This window comes from Aspergillus bombycis (assembly GCF_001792695.1).
Source record: "Aspergillus bombycis strain NRRL26010 chromosome Unknown contig00121, whole genome shotgun sequence".
NCBI classification, from domain to species: Eukaryota; Fungi; Ascomycota; class Eurotiomycetes; order Eurotiales; family Aspergillaceae; genus Aspergillus; species Aspergillus bombycis.
This window is the reverse complement of record NW_019170123.1, coordinates 70,614-84,235: the sequence shown is the minus strand read 5'-3', so window position 1 is coordinate 84,235 and position 13,622 is coordinate 70,614. Positions and strand designations below refer to the sequence as shown.

Sequence of the window (13,622 nt, the reverse complement as noted above, 5' to 3'; positions counted from 1 at the left end):
TGTTTCTCATCGATTCGTCGAAGGAGGATTGAAGCAATTGTGTGATCTACCCGAGAAACAGTGAAAAATGGCCGTGAACTTTACTCAAATCCCAACCATTGATTTGGCCCAGGCGCAGTCTCCCGCTACGAAGCCCTCGTTCTTGTCAGACCTCCGAGATGCTATTGTGAAAGTAGGATTCTTCTACGTGAAGAACCATGGCGTCCCAGATAATGTCGAGCGGCAGTTTGTAGAGCAATCGATCAGGTTCTTCAATCTGCCCTTGAAGGAGCGCCTGGAAGTTGAGATGCTGCATAGCAAGCATTTCCTTGGCTATGTTCGCGAGCAAAACGAGAAAACAGCACAGCGGACTGACTACCGCGAGACATTCAATGTATGCATAATTTCCTGTCTCTGGTAAAAATGACACCACTAATGATGTTCACCCCCTCCCAGCTTGGGATGGACCTGGCTGCTCCAGGGGACGAAGAGCCCGCTTATCGCAATATGAGTGGCCCCAATCTTGTGCGCATATCCTCCTCCTGCGACTTTGTGATGCTCCATAGCTAATTTAGGCGGCGGGCGGTATAATCAAGTGGCCGAACGAGACTGCGATTCCAGGATTTCGGGAAGCAATGGATGATTATATGAAGCACATCCAGGCGCTGGGTGAGGACTTCAAAGTCCTGGTAGCGGAAGCGTTGGACCTAGAACCAACAACCTTTCTCCGCTTCTTCGACGATCAACCGCAAGATAGACTGAAGCTCGCCAAGTATCCTGCTCCATCCTCCATTGCCGACAATGGGCCATTGGGCTCCTTTCAGGGAATCGGACCACACAAGGACAGCAGTTTCTTAACCTTCCTTCTGCAGGGAACGCCCCACAAGGGCCTCGAGGTTCAGAATAAATCAGGAGAATGGATTCCTGCTCCCCCAGTCCCTGGAACCTTGGTTGTGAACATTGGTCGCATGTTTGAGGCACTGACTGGTGGTGTGGTGACAGCCACCACGCATCGAGTCAGTCTGGAAGAGAAGAACTTCGTGGCTTGCGATGGCCAACCTTTGGGTCCGCGGTTCTCGTTTCCCATGTTCCAGCTTCTGGCCCTGGATCTGACGCGAGAGCAGATGACCCTGGATATGCCAACACATATAGTAAGTCTTGCCAAGCAGATCAAGGTCATGTCAGACGCAGAGAAATTCTTCGAGGAAATGTTCCGCGATTGTGCTGGCAGTGGCCTTTTCATGGCGCGTGTTATCAAGCACGAAGACGTGGCGCGCAAATGGTATCCAGATGTGTTAGATAATGTCCTCAAGGCGCAAAAGGCGGAGCTTGGTCATTAATACCACGGTAGTGTCATTGAATGAATGAGGCCGTGGACGTGTGTGAAACTAGCTTCCAATTCAACATTCTTCTCGCTTGGGGCTTTACTCAACTATATCCATCCATGTTGAAGGAATAAGAGTAGACATGAAATAATGAAAATGGCTTAGATCTCGATCATGAGGGTGAGCTCAATGTCGATGGATACTCCACATACTACTAGGCACAGCTAGGTAACGAATACTTCAACTTACTATTGTAATATATAAGTGACCTACGAGGTATTCCTAAATTCGTCCAAGTCCTCAATATCACTGAAAGGCGTGGGATTAGCTATTGAGTTATTTCCCAAGATATAGCTACACAGTTCGCTGTCCAGAGCAAGAGTTATGGCTACAATATCTGTACGGAATGTGGTGGAGCCCGTAACAAGTCGTGGGACTACATTATGACGAGCTGCGTGATGGGTCATTCTAAATGTCGAGTATTATCCGTTACCTACACACCTGGATTATTATCCTAGAAGGTTCAAAACCAAATTCCTTGGTGTCTTTAATAGCCCAAATTACAATAGTATAGCTTTTTACTGTGGTTTACCTTAAACAATTCTTTTATTGGCACGGGAGTCTCAAATATATATCTGTTGTACTCCTCTACCATACATCTCTTTTAACACTAATTTTATAGTTAATGTTGGTTATAGCTCCCTATATACCCTTTTCCCTAAGGGTTCTATGATAGAGGTTTATACGCAAAGCTTTGTCCTTGGCAGCAGCTTAATACATCAGGCTACGAAATTTAGGTAGACTTCAGAGTGCAGTTCTCAGAGAAGTGCTGGGGAAAATATCCTCACTTAGCAGCATGTTCACTATTGGCCATTGCAAGTTCATTTATCATACATCTTCCTTTTCTTGCTCCAACTCGAGGTGTTCAATTGCCGGAAATACAAATCTGGCTTTTGAGTATTATATATAGCCTCCTCGTAGGAAGTACAAAAGCCGCATCTACAATCCAAGCGACTCTCTCTCTAGCTCCCCACGTGTTATACCACTCTGATTGCACATCTCCCGAAAGATACCCTGTTGCTCCCAGAGTCGTACAGGTGTGTTTAGCTCTGCGATACATCCTTTATCCATGACACAGATACGATCATAGTGAATAATGGTCCGTAGCCGGTGGGCAATACAAAACAATGTCTTGCCATGGAAGGTGGAGATAGTTTGTTGCACCTTCTGGTCTGTCTGGTAGTCAAGGGAAGAAGTTGCTTCATCGCAGATAATGATCCTGGAGTCCCGCACAATAGCTCGGGCTAGAGCCATTAGCTGACGCTGGCCAAGAGAAAGATTGAGCCCTTCTTCATCCACTGGGGAATCAAGATGCAACTGGCCGGCACCTGCCGCTTTCTCATTCACTACCTGACATGCATCCTCGTCACCATCAGACGGTGGGTCAACTAAATGTGCCTCCCGGAGTGCCGACCAGAGTTCTAGATCTGTATGTTCGTCGAATGGGTCCAGGTTGGATCGAATAGTACCCCGAAAGAGAGTAGGGTCCTGTGGTATGACAGCCAGCCGAGATCGTAGAGTATGCAATTCAACAGTAGCTATATCCACACCATCAATCCAGATATTCCCACCCGAGAGCTCAGTTAAGCGGAAAAGAGCTGATATGATACTCGACTTTCCAGCCCCCGTTCTCCCTACCACGCCGATACGTTCTCCACCGCAGATGGACATCGTAAGGCCCCTGAGCACTAGGGGCAACTCATCACGGTAACGCATCTGGACATTTTCAAAAACAATCAGACCTTTTTCTGGCCAGGTGTTCGAAACCTCCACTGGGTGTAGAGCGGCCTTTTTCTCCTCCTCTAGACAGTTCCCATAGTAATGGAGTCGTTCGGCGGAGTTAAAGTGCTGTTCAAACTCTGTATACTGACGAATAGAGAATTGTAGAGTTTGTGAAATGCTAAGCATGTAGGAAAGGATTAAGCCAGATATGCTGGGTGAAACATCGAAACGAGATGTGACAACAAGAACCCCGGTTACTAGAAGTAATGTATTACAGACAAGGTCCAGGCGAACCGAAAGCCACCGCTGGTTGGCAAATATGAGGAAGTAGGCAGCGTTCGCAGAATCGATTGCTTGACCGATACTCTGTCGGAAATAGCTCTCCATGCTGTACGCTCTGATACATGCAACACCGGTGATAGCTTCATTAAATCTCGCAAATACAACCGAACGGAGAACAGCTTCATGTCGCTTCAAACTTTTAGCAGAGGCCCGGTGATATATTGTAGCAAGAATAACAATAGCTACTAATGGCCCCACTGCAAGAGCGAACTATCGAAAAATGGTCAGTTCTGAGGAACTAACAGGAGCGAAGAAAGAAGGATGCTCACATAGTGGAAGTAGACAATGACAAGTACCATGATAGCAACAACTAGGAGGAAGAGAAACAGAAACAGCCGTACTGTCTCACCCAATTCATTATCCAGTACCTGGACGTCTTTTGAGAGCCGATTGAGAATACGCCCTAACGGCGTTGTGTCGAAGAATGAGGTTGGTGCCCGCAGAACACGATCCATAGCATCTTCGAGCATCGTTTTGCTAGCATTGGCTGCAGAGGTTGTCACGTACACTGAGAACACATACAGTATAACGGCATGGCCGCTTGTGATACCTGCATATATACCCAGATATTGGCCCAAACCCAGCTGTGGAAACTTGTTAGAAGCCCAAAATGACAACCACACTCCACTCAAAATGGCTCCTCCAGCAGACAGGACAGCCAGGGCCAACACTATGAAAATATTAGCAACAGAACCGGAGGATACGGCGTATGCTCTCCATATGTCTCTCCGTCTTGCATGCCGCACCCTCTCCTCCTCCTTCATGAATGGCGCAGCATCCCCATTTTCAGCCTTCAGTTTAGGGCCAGCGTCTCGTAAATGGTCTGCGTAAAAAACCAGAGGTGAGCCTGGTGTTTCTTCCATTTCGTCCTGATGATGGACCGATAAGAGACTCTGGAGTACTTCATTCGTTTGTACCAGATGTCCAAAGGTACCAATATCAACAACCCGGCCGGCCTCCATGACGATAATTCGATCACAATGAGCAAGGACGTGCAGTTGATGTGTTGCCAGTATTCTACATCGATCTTTAAGTAGACCACATATCGCCTGATTCATGATATGGAGCCCGACATCTGCATCCAATGCGGATAGCGGATCGTCCAAGAGTATAATATCGGAGTTAGAGTAAATAGCTCTGGCAATATTTAGGCGCTGCCTCTGACCTCCGGACAGTGTGATGCCTCGCTCTCCTATTTCAGTCTGATCTCCATCTAAAAACGTGGCCAGATCCGCACGGAGCGCACAAGCGTCGACAACCTGGTTATACCGGACCTCATCATAGTCTTGGCCAAATAATATATTGCTTCGAATTGTGGTATTCTGGATCCACGCGTACTGGGGGCAAAATGCTGGGGTTGTACTCATACGTACTGAACCTGCCGTTAGCCGCATTTCACCTGCTAAAGCTCCTAACAAGGAGCTCTTGCCACTACCAATAGTGCCTATCACAGCGATAAGTTCCCCCCGAGAGGCCTGCAAGTCAATGTCCATGAGCCTGAATGGTGCTTTGTCCGTTGCTGCACTAGCAGCCTTGATGGTACCACTCCAAGGTGATGTTGTCGAGGGTCCAGCGGCTGGTACGGGAAAGGAATCCACGTCCGGTACATTCTCCCACGTGAATGATGATCTTTCCAATTGAAATGCTTTTTCCATGGTCCTATCCCATGTAATAAAGTCTTCCCGTTCCTCAGCTAGGAGAAATTCCTGGAGTCGATTGAGAGATGTTACAGCGTCGGCGGTAGACGTGACAACGATATTCATCATGCTGAGTGGCAGTCGAATCGCGTTGAAAACCGCAAGGGAGGCGAATATACGGTCAGATGAAAGGGTATGACCGCTCAGCGTGTATGTCATGAAGGATAGCAACGAGGCGAAGTTCGCCATAGTAGTAAAGGAAACAGTGATAGAGTGCCGCGTCGCCAGAAAACGCCCAAGCAAGTCCATCTCGAGCTGTCGCGTCGTTCGAAGTCGCCCCAGAAAACTTTTCTCCCACGCAAAGAACTTGATAAACCTCACGTTCTGCAGGATCTCTTGTGTTATACTAACCCGCTTGTCTGTAATGGTATTTATCGCCCTGCGTCGAATGATAATGGACCGAACAGCAAAAGTGAGCAAGCATGTCATAGTAACAAAGAAGGCATATCCTGCCAAGGCGCTGTAGCCTATATTAACCAACAAGGTAATTAAGGCAATAATCAAGGCAATTGGAGCGGCGCAAAGTATATGGAGCACTGCACAGCCTTTCTCGAGATGGCTCAGATCCACGGCCATCAACGTGGTTATCCGTCCATCGCTGTAGCCTGCCTTACTGCCGGCTCTAGCACGACCAGATAGTCTCATTGCTTTGGAAAACATCTTGGGGGTGAGGACCGCCTTCAGCTCGCCGCCTGCGATCAAAGATTGATAGAATGCCTGGTTGCTAGAGAGACTTTGTACCAATTGCATGGCAACAAGGCCGACAACTAAGCCCATGCCCTTGCCAAGGTTCGGTCCCGGGAGGCTGTTGTGTTGAGAGACATAGGCGTCCATCGCAAACTCGATTAGGAGTCGTACAACAAAGGGCGCCAGCACCAACAGACACATACTAAGGATCTGAGAGAGTATGCCAACCCACAGTCCGACTTTTAGTGTGTCATATAGAGCCCAGGCTAGCGGCCTTTTCCCTCCGTGTCTAAGCCGCACGCGGAAAGCTTCATCCAGCCTATCGGATAGGATACTTACGGATCGAGTTGGGTTCACCGTCCAAATATCCTGGATCTCCAACTCCCGCTTGTAACCGAGCTATCAATATGGTCAGACTGTGCCCGTATAGTCTCCGAGTATTCGAGAAACTGAGTTAACTGACCTTCACGATTGGGGCAACCCATTGAAAGGTAATAAGACTTGCAAAGCCTGCGGCATATTCTCGAGACACCTGCCTTTCCTGTGGCGCTGGAGGGGTGTTACGAGATCGCAGTGGTTCCAACTTGCGCCACTGTAAGTAGAATGGCTGTTTTCCATCCTGCAACTCTCTGTGTTGATTTTTCTTAGTCGACTCGACCACCGGTGCTTGTCGAGTATCGAGGATCATAGTAGGAAGGCTTGGTCAGCTTGATGGACTGCCACGAAGTGCAGGTTAACAATGACACATGGCACTCTCTTTCATCCCAGCAGGGTCCCGAAAGCCGGCAAAGGGGCTAAATTTTGACCTGGCATTCTTGCTATCCTCCCTCAGAAGGATCGGCAGTCGCCTTATTAGGGCAGTCAACCAATCTTGTCGGGCTGAGAAACTGGATCAAGGCCTGAAAGTGAAACGAGTATCACAGTTTATTGGTGGATAGGGGATTATGCATAGCAAAGTAAGGTCTTTGGCTGAGCTGTATATGGCAAGGCGATGTACCTGGCGGAAAAGGTGCAGCTGTGGCGATTGAAATTAATGGAGAATGCACATCATGCAAGGGGCAATATCGATCTTCATTTCTTCCCCCTTGGCCGACGCCATGCATTCATCGTGGGGCATTCCACTAATGACTAAGGAAACATTCCGGATTGTATTGCCAAATCAACCCGGATTTGCCCTAGATTTCGTGAGAGGACCTTGTCACCACGAGCTCTGTTCCCTAGCCTCTAATTTATGCCAATATAGCCATATGGCCATCGAAATCTGCACCGTATGGGAATATCCTCACAGAATATTATTGAACATATTTTCTGTACATGAAAATTGGTAAATTGTGTATTTGTCCATGACAGCGGGCGATTCTTTTACCATTGTATATATTCCTTGTCCATACGGCTTTGATGTATATATATTCCATAACTTTCATACAGTAAGAAAGAAGGTTTAAAATATAGATTTCGAAATTATATTAATACTGCAACTTAGGAAAGCCGAATTAAAGAATGCCCAGGGAAATCTGCAGTCAATATATGAAGACATCGAGTTGCAGCCTAAAGCCGACCACTGTAGCCATGGGACTGTAACCAAAGTTGATGTCCATACATTGTCTCCAAGGGGATATGCATTTCAAACACCATCTGCGATTCGCCATTGCCCTCAAAAACAATCCAAGAAAGCAGGTTTTGTAATGGTATGATTCGGTAGGTGTCCTAGCGAGATCTTGAATGGCGGTGCAGAAGCAATCTACCAGGTCCTTCGCCTCGTTCTGACCGACAACATGATCATACCCATTCATGATGACCTGCATGCCATCTGCAGAAGGCATGATAGTTACATGAATCTTCTCTGATGGCCGGTTGGGAAGATGGTAAACAAAAGCGTCATAGGTAACTCCATCAAAAACACATGAGGGGTTCGCGCCAAAATTCCGGAACCGCAGCACGCTACCGAATTTGGTTCCCGGCGTCCAATCCGTAGAGTTTCGGATGATATCATCCAGACCGATGTTTTCGAATGGCATCGTGCCGAGGTGTTGCTGTTGGGCCTGGCTCAGCAAGTCATGGTTGCTAGTATATATACCTGGAGAGGTCAACACGGACGGGGACGGTGTTCACACAAGGGCCGAGGATATGGCTCTCATGAGCAACGCTTAGACCTCGCCCATGGATAACCTGGCTAAACACGATGTCTTTAAGGGAGGTCTCAGCAAACGAGATAGTGGTATCTCTCGCGGAGACAAATTTGGCAAATGTTAGTGCCCAAGCGGCTTTTACTAAGGACGCCATCGTGAGAATCTCTGGAGGTGAAACTACTGGTATCCGTTTTATTACCTTCACTGCGCGTGCGTCGTGTATGGCCTTCTCCACATTCTTGGTGACCATCTGCTTCGGCTTCAGAATGGTCATCTCTGACCCTCTGAGCATGGTCCGCCAGGCTTCAAGGCCTTCCTCATTGCGACTAGCCCATACAGCTTCAACGTGGTCGGAGAATGGTGCGTAGGATAGTGTGTCTGTCTAGTAGCTGCTGGCATGAGCTCAGAAGTCTGTCCCGTTTACATTGCTAGGCAGGGCAATGCGCAAATATCTTGGGCATAGCTCGGTTAGGGTCATCCTTTGATACGCAGTTGCGGGGATGATTTCATGAATATTATTAGCTATCTCGGTGGATAATCTTCGGAGAAGCCCACCGTAAGCGTTGAGCTCTTCGAAACTATATTGTTTTGGCTGCGATTGCTCTCTGGTGCCCTTTCGCACAACTGTTGCCAGGTCTGACAATATGGGGTAATTAAAAATATCGCCAGCTGTGAGACATAGCCCTTCTTGCTTCGCTAATGCTACGAGGCGCATGGCGGAAATAGAGTCTCCGCCAAGGGCTAAGAAGCTGCTTCCCATCGAAATGCCCTCCACCTCTTTCTTCAGGGTGTTAGCAACGAGGCGACGAATCTGGTCATCTCGTTCAGTAACAGGGGCCTTATCCATAGACGAAGCTTGGCTCCTACACCGATATGTAGCAAATCTGTCCTCGGGCCATGTTGCCACCGTTTCCAGTAAGAGGCGACGGTTCACGTTTCCTGTCAGGGTGAGGGGAATAGACAAAAGCGGGACAAAGATCGATGGTATCATGTAGGACGGCAGAGACCGCTGCAGCTCGTGCATAATCTCTTCAATATCGAGATAAAACTGACTACTTAGGGTTTCGAGAATTGCTAACGGGCTATCGCTGGTGGCGCCCCAACGTGGGGCTTTTCGTAGGACAGACGAAGGCAACCAGAAATGGTCTCGTAGTCTGTTGATCCGGTTGGAGTAGGAGGACGACTGAACTATGGACCGTTGCACAAGAGGCCGCGATGTGCGATTCAATATCCCCTAGCTCTATGCGCTGGCCGTTTAGCTTGACCTGGTTGTCTTTTCTCCCCACGTAGTGTGTAGACCCATCGATGTTGTACCGGAACATATCGCCAGCCCGGTATAGACGTGTGGTCCGGGCCTCCGAGGGCAGTCTTTTCTGCCATTATGCATCATGAAAGAACGGCTGATTCACTAGTGTATTGCCGTTGAAATAACCACATGCGAGCCCATGGCTCTGCGATATAAGTTCTCCCACTGCCCCCACCGGCGCAAGTCGATCAGGGTGATCAGCATCCACCACCCAGAGGCCCGCACCACAGGCGAAGCCCACGTTACGGGGATCGTTATCTTGTTGAAGATTAGACCCCACAATGGTTGTGCCTGCGATTTCACTGGCCCCGTCCCCAGTCATCAGGTGGACCTTACCAGCCCATGTAGCAATATGAGCCGGCTTCACGGCCTCACCTCCCAGCACCAACCTCCGGAGCGATGGAACCGAGGAAGGAGAAAGAGTACCCGCCACAGATGTAGTTAGGATAGCAAAGCTAACGCGATGGCGACACATAGACCCTGCAAGATCGTTTACACGATCCCCCTCGGATGGAATACATAAACAACCGCCAGCTATCAGAATCAGCAACATCTCGAGGTTGCCTAAAGTGAAGGCATGTGAAGCAAACTGCAGAAGACGAGTGGAAGGGTTAAAGGAGAAAGTGCGGGAAACCGTCCCATATAATGAGCAAAAGGAGACGTTGTTTATAATCACACTCTTAGGATCGCCTGTACTACCAGATGTGAAAACTACGTAGAGTGGACTTTCAGGACCGCAACCCTGTGGTGGTGGTAGATTGGCAGAAGCAGGAAGATGGAGCCTTCAGCACAGCCATCCCCAAATGCCACCACCAGAGGTACGATCTCCTGCGCCAGTCATTGCTGCTTTGGGGAAACAACTGCCACCTTGGCACACACTGGCTGGCAGATGGCGGGAATGCGTTTGAGTGGGTAGGAAGTATCGATCAGAATAAAGGCATCCCCGGCCTTGATCACTCCAAGAAGCGCTACCACCGCCCATTTGGATTTCTCGAAAAAGAGAGGCACAAAAACCCCAGAACCCAGTCCAAGCTCGGCTAAATGAGCAGCGAGAGTGGAGGAGCGCTGGTGGAGCTCCCCGTAGGTCAGTTCACCGTCCCATGCCGAAACTGCTGTTGCGTCGGGCTGCTCTACGCACCGTCGGGAAATCGACTGGAATGCACACTGTTCCAGGCGAGGCATACTCAGAGGGGCTTGATTCCATCGGACCAAGCGCTTGATGTCAAACTCGGTGCAGATGTCAAATGCTGCACTGTTTGATCTCTGTGCTGAACAACTTCTGATATGGGTTTGTTCAGCGTTTCTGCCACAGCCTGGGCCTGCTCGTGCGAGAGGACCGTGGTCGTATAGTCGATAACGCTTGAAAGTAAACCGGTCGATTCATCGCGACAGAGGCGGACGATAATTTGAAACTGGGGAATCAGGCAGAGTTAGCAACGTGTCGCTCTGATGATCCCCTAACGGGCTATGCCTTTGGGTAACGTAGATGACAATGTCGACTTACTTCGCTCAATCCCTCTCTGCACATACTAGTCAGTGACATGTACGACGACCCAGCTCCATTTCGAAGGTCATTGCAATCAATATAGACAATAGAATTAAAGGGCCAGCTATGAGCGGGCAGAGAATCATCAGCTGTGATGAACTCAAAGCTCTCAGACGCGTTTGAGTGCTCCCCATGGTGGTGAAGCCCCTGGGTTGATGTCAAGCTAGTGATGGTAGATTCGTAGACCTTGATGTGTTTTCTCAAGCCTGGCCCGTCATTTGCAGGTCCTTTGTCCTTTTCACAATCTACCAGACCGCAGCAAATGTGATATCCAGAGGTATAGGCTCGCAGTACCACTGCCCAGGCCGTTCTCAGCAGAGATACAAGATCGACATTTTCCGAATGAAGCCAACAAGTTAGCAGCTGCGCATCCAGCCCCTTCAGTGGCACAGTGACAGACTTTCGTAGCTCTGGCATTTCAGGTCGAACTGATTGCGGCCCAAATTGCGAGACAAGTGGTGGGAAGAAACATGGCTGCTCGAAGGTAGTGGCCTTAGCCATTGTGACAACTTTAGTGGTTAAGGAATTCTCTGTCTTTGCCCTCTCGTTTACAATACGGGTGGTTCAAGGTAGATATACTACCGTTTGAGTGTGATGCGAGCGCACATAATCACCAGCCATCCTACAGTCATAGCGCCTCTCACAGCTCCACCCCTCCATATATTACGTATCGCTGGTGCATTTGGACCATGAGAAGGGATCCCGTGGAATGCTCAATAAGGCCAGGAGAAAAAGACCGCGCCAAGGCTATCCCGATGGCCCGGCTCATACTATACTAGGCGAAAAAGCTGCATGTCCAGGCCGTGTTCATATAATAATAGGAGTTCGACCTGTTCACTCGAAGCTATAAATCTCGTGCCAGACATTCAGGGGAATAAACTGCATCCCAGCTGTGATAGCCCATTCTACGGCCCGTCATGTCTTCGCCACAAGGACTCCCGGTCCTCGACTTTTCAGCATTCTACGGTGAGGACCCCAAGGCCAAGGCCAAGTTGGTGGAACAGGTGTGGCAGAGCTGTGTGTACAATGGATTCTTCCAGATCACCGGCCATCGCATTTTGTGGGAACTGCAACAGCGTGCAGTGGGCTGTTCGAAGCGTTTCTTCTGCCTCCCACTAGAAGAAAAATTTAAAATCGATAAAAGTATATCTTCGGTCATCCGCCTACACAACCAGCATTGATGTTTGTAGAGAATAACACCTTTAACCGCGGGTATGAGCTTCAATCTCAGATGAATGAGGCAGGCGCGAGTCCAGACCTAAAGGAGGGTTTGTACATTGGACGGGAGATTTCTACTGATCACCCTTACTTTCTCGAGGGGCTTCTCAACAGTGGCCCCAACCAATGGCCCGGTGCAATTCCTGATCCCGAGTTCCAGCAAAGCACAATAGAATACTATCACGCGGTGTTTGACCTTGCGAAAGACACCATGGCTGTCCTGGCACTCACGATGAATCACGACGAAACGTACTTTCATTCTCTAACAGATGGCGCGGTAGCAACCCTGCGATACCTGCATTATCCACCACAACCCAAGGTGGTGGAAGAAAGGCTGCGGGGGATTGCTGCTCACACCGACTTCAGTTGCATTACACTGCTGCTACAAGATGAAGTCGACGGGCTCCAGGTACTCGACATGACAACCAGTGAGTGGATTGATGTACATGCATCCCCCCTTGCCTGGCACCCGCTCTCCCATACTGATGCTGTCTATCTAGGTTCAGCCAATACGTGGGGCGTACGTGGTCAATTTAGGGAATTTGTTTTCTCGCATGACCAACGAGGTCTATAAATCCAACCTGCATCGAGTGATCAACAGCTCCGGTAATGATCGCTACTCTATCCCATTTTTCTTCACCGGGAGTCCAGGGTTCGTATGCAGGTGCCTGCCTGGATTCCGGGAACATGGTGGGCCTGGTAGATATCCCCCTGCAACCGTTCAGGAGGTGGTGTCGTCATCGTACAAGGAGACCTTTGCAAGGGCCGCGAGATACAAGGCCGAGATGCAGGAAAAGTTACAAAATCGTGCAGCTGAAGAAGTCGCTGCCTAAACCTGTCATCTGGTTCACTTGCATCCGTCTTTGAATACCTCAACCCGTGATATTACTGATTTTTGGACTCCATTCATCAGGAGCAGTTATGCTTGCTACTCGCGCATGTTTCCTCCTTCATCCCTTACGTCTTTCTACTATTATAGTCATATTTGGGCCATACCATCGGTTAAAGTACTTTGACTTTGGGGAATGTACCGCTGCCCCTTGCATGAACTCTTTCCCACAACTGTCCTGCAAGGCTTTGACTTTCCTAGGACCCTTACGGCCGCTGTCAAGCTGAGCCAAGATATATCTTTAATATAATTTCATTATTGTTTCCATTCCTTGTTCATTATCAGTTTCACCGAGGGTCAACCGTACCATGTAGAAGGCATGTCACCCAAGTATAGATATATACCCACATCACGAAATGATAATATTAAAATTTCAAAGACATATAAGGTTTAAATTTAAAATAGGGATTAATTTTTCTTGTTTCTTGGCAGTCTTACGAGTTGTAAGTCAGGTCCCATATCGGGTGAACTGCCCCTTATCTCACACAGAGTTATTTACATAACTGGTTAGATACACCGCATAGTCATAGAGTTTGAATCCCCTAGACTGGTGACGCAAATTAGTACGGGAAGGACAATTGGTGATTTTGCTATAGAAGGAAGTGATCTTCATCTGATAATCAGTGGATGCAGGATTATGCTCTGGCTGACCGAGTTGGTGTTCAATGAAACAAAACGCATGGTCATTTGGAAGCCTATCACGCTGAGAATGGAAGTTCTTG

The 13,622-nt window shown here is 48.6% G+C and overlaps 5 protein-coding genes across 5 annotated transcripts; 2 read left to right on the top strand and 3 right to left on the bottom strand.

Annotated features, from left to right (window-relative positions):
• Positions 1-67: 67 nt before the first annotated feature.
• ABOM_010447 (isopenicillin N synthase family dioxygenase) lies at positions 68-1,319 on the top strand (the record flags this gene model as incomplete). Its single annotated transcript, XM_022537575.1, has 3 exons — positions 68-373; positions 436-504; positions 555-1,319. The coding sequence occupies 3 exons, from the start codon at positions 68-70 to the stop codon at positions 1,317-1,319; spliced, it is 1,140 nt and encodes a 379-aa protein (XP_022384814.1).
• Positions 1,320-2,303: 984 nt separating this feature from the next.
• Positions 2,304-6,500, bottom strand: ABOM_010446 (ATP-binding cassette transporter YOR1; the record flags this gene model as incomplete). The annotated part of the gene is made up of 3 exons (XM_022537574.1): positions 2,304-3,638; positions 3,698-6,211; positions 6,276-6,500. 3 exons carry the CDS (start codon positions 6,498-6,500, stop codon positions 2,304-2,306), a joined length of 4,074 nt encoding a protein of 1,357 aa, XP_022384813.1.
• An 832-nt stretch (positions 6,501-7,332) lies between these two features.
• On the bottom strand, positions 7,333-9,800 carry ABOM_010445 (putative nonribosomal peptide synthase; the record flags this gene model as incomplete). Its single annotated transcript, XM_022537573.1, has 4 exons — positions 7,333-7,845; positions 7,910-8,323; positions 8,366-9,175; positions 9,351-9,800. 4 exons carry the CDS (start codon positions 9,798-9,800, stop codon positions 7,333-7,335), a joined length of 2,187 nt encoding a protein of 728 aa, XP_022384791.1.
• Positions 9,801-10,084: 284 nt separating this feature from the next.
• On the bottom strand, positions 10,085-11,294 carry ABOM_010444 (putative nonribosomal peptide synthase; the record flags this gene model as incomplete). The annotated part of the gene is made up of 3 exons (XM_022537572.1): positions 10,085-10,474; positions 10,525-10,659; positions 10,752-11,294. 3 exons carry the CDS (start codon positions 11,292-11,294, stop codon positions 10,085-10,087), a joined length of 1,068 nt encoding a protein of 355 aa, XP_022384815.1.
• Positions 11,295-11,710: 416 nt separating this feature from the next.
• Positions 11,711-12,844, top strand: encD (Fe(2+)/2-oxoglutarate-dependent oxygenase encD; the record flags this gene model as incomplete). Its single annotated transcript, XM_022537571.1, has 3 exons — positions 11,711-11,936; positions 11,984-12,453; positions 12,512-12,844. 3 exons carry the CDS (start codon positions 11,711-11,713, stop codon positions 12,842-12,844), a joined length of 1,029 nt encoding a protein of 342 aa, XP_022384817.1.
• Between the last annotated feature and the right edge of the window lie 778 nt (positions 12,845-13,622).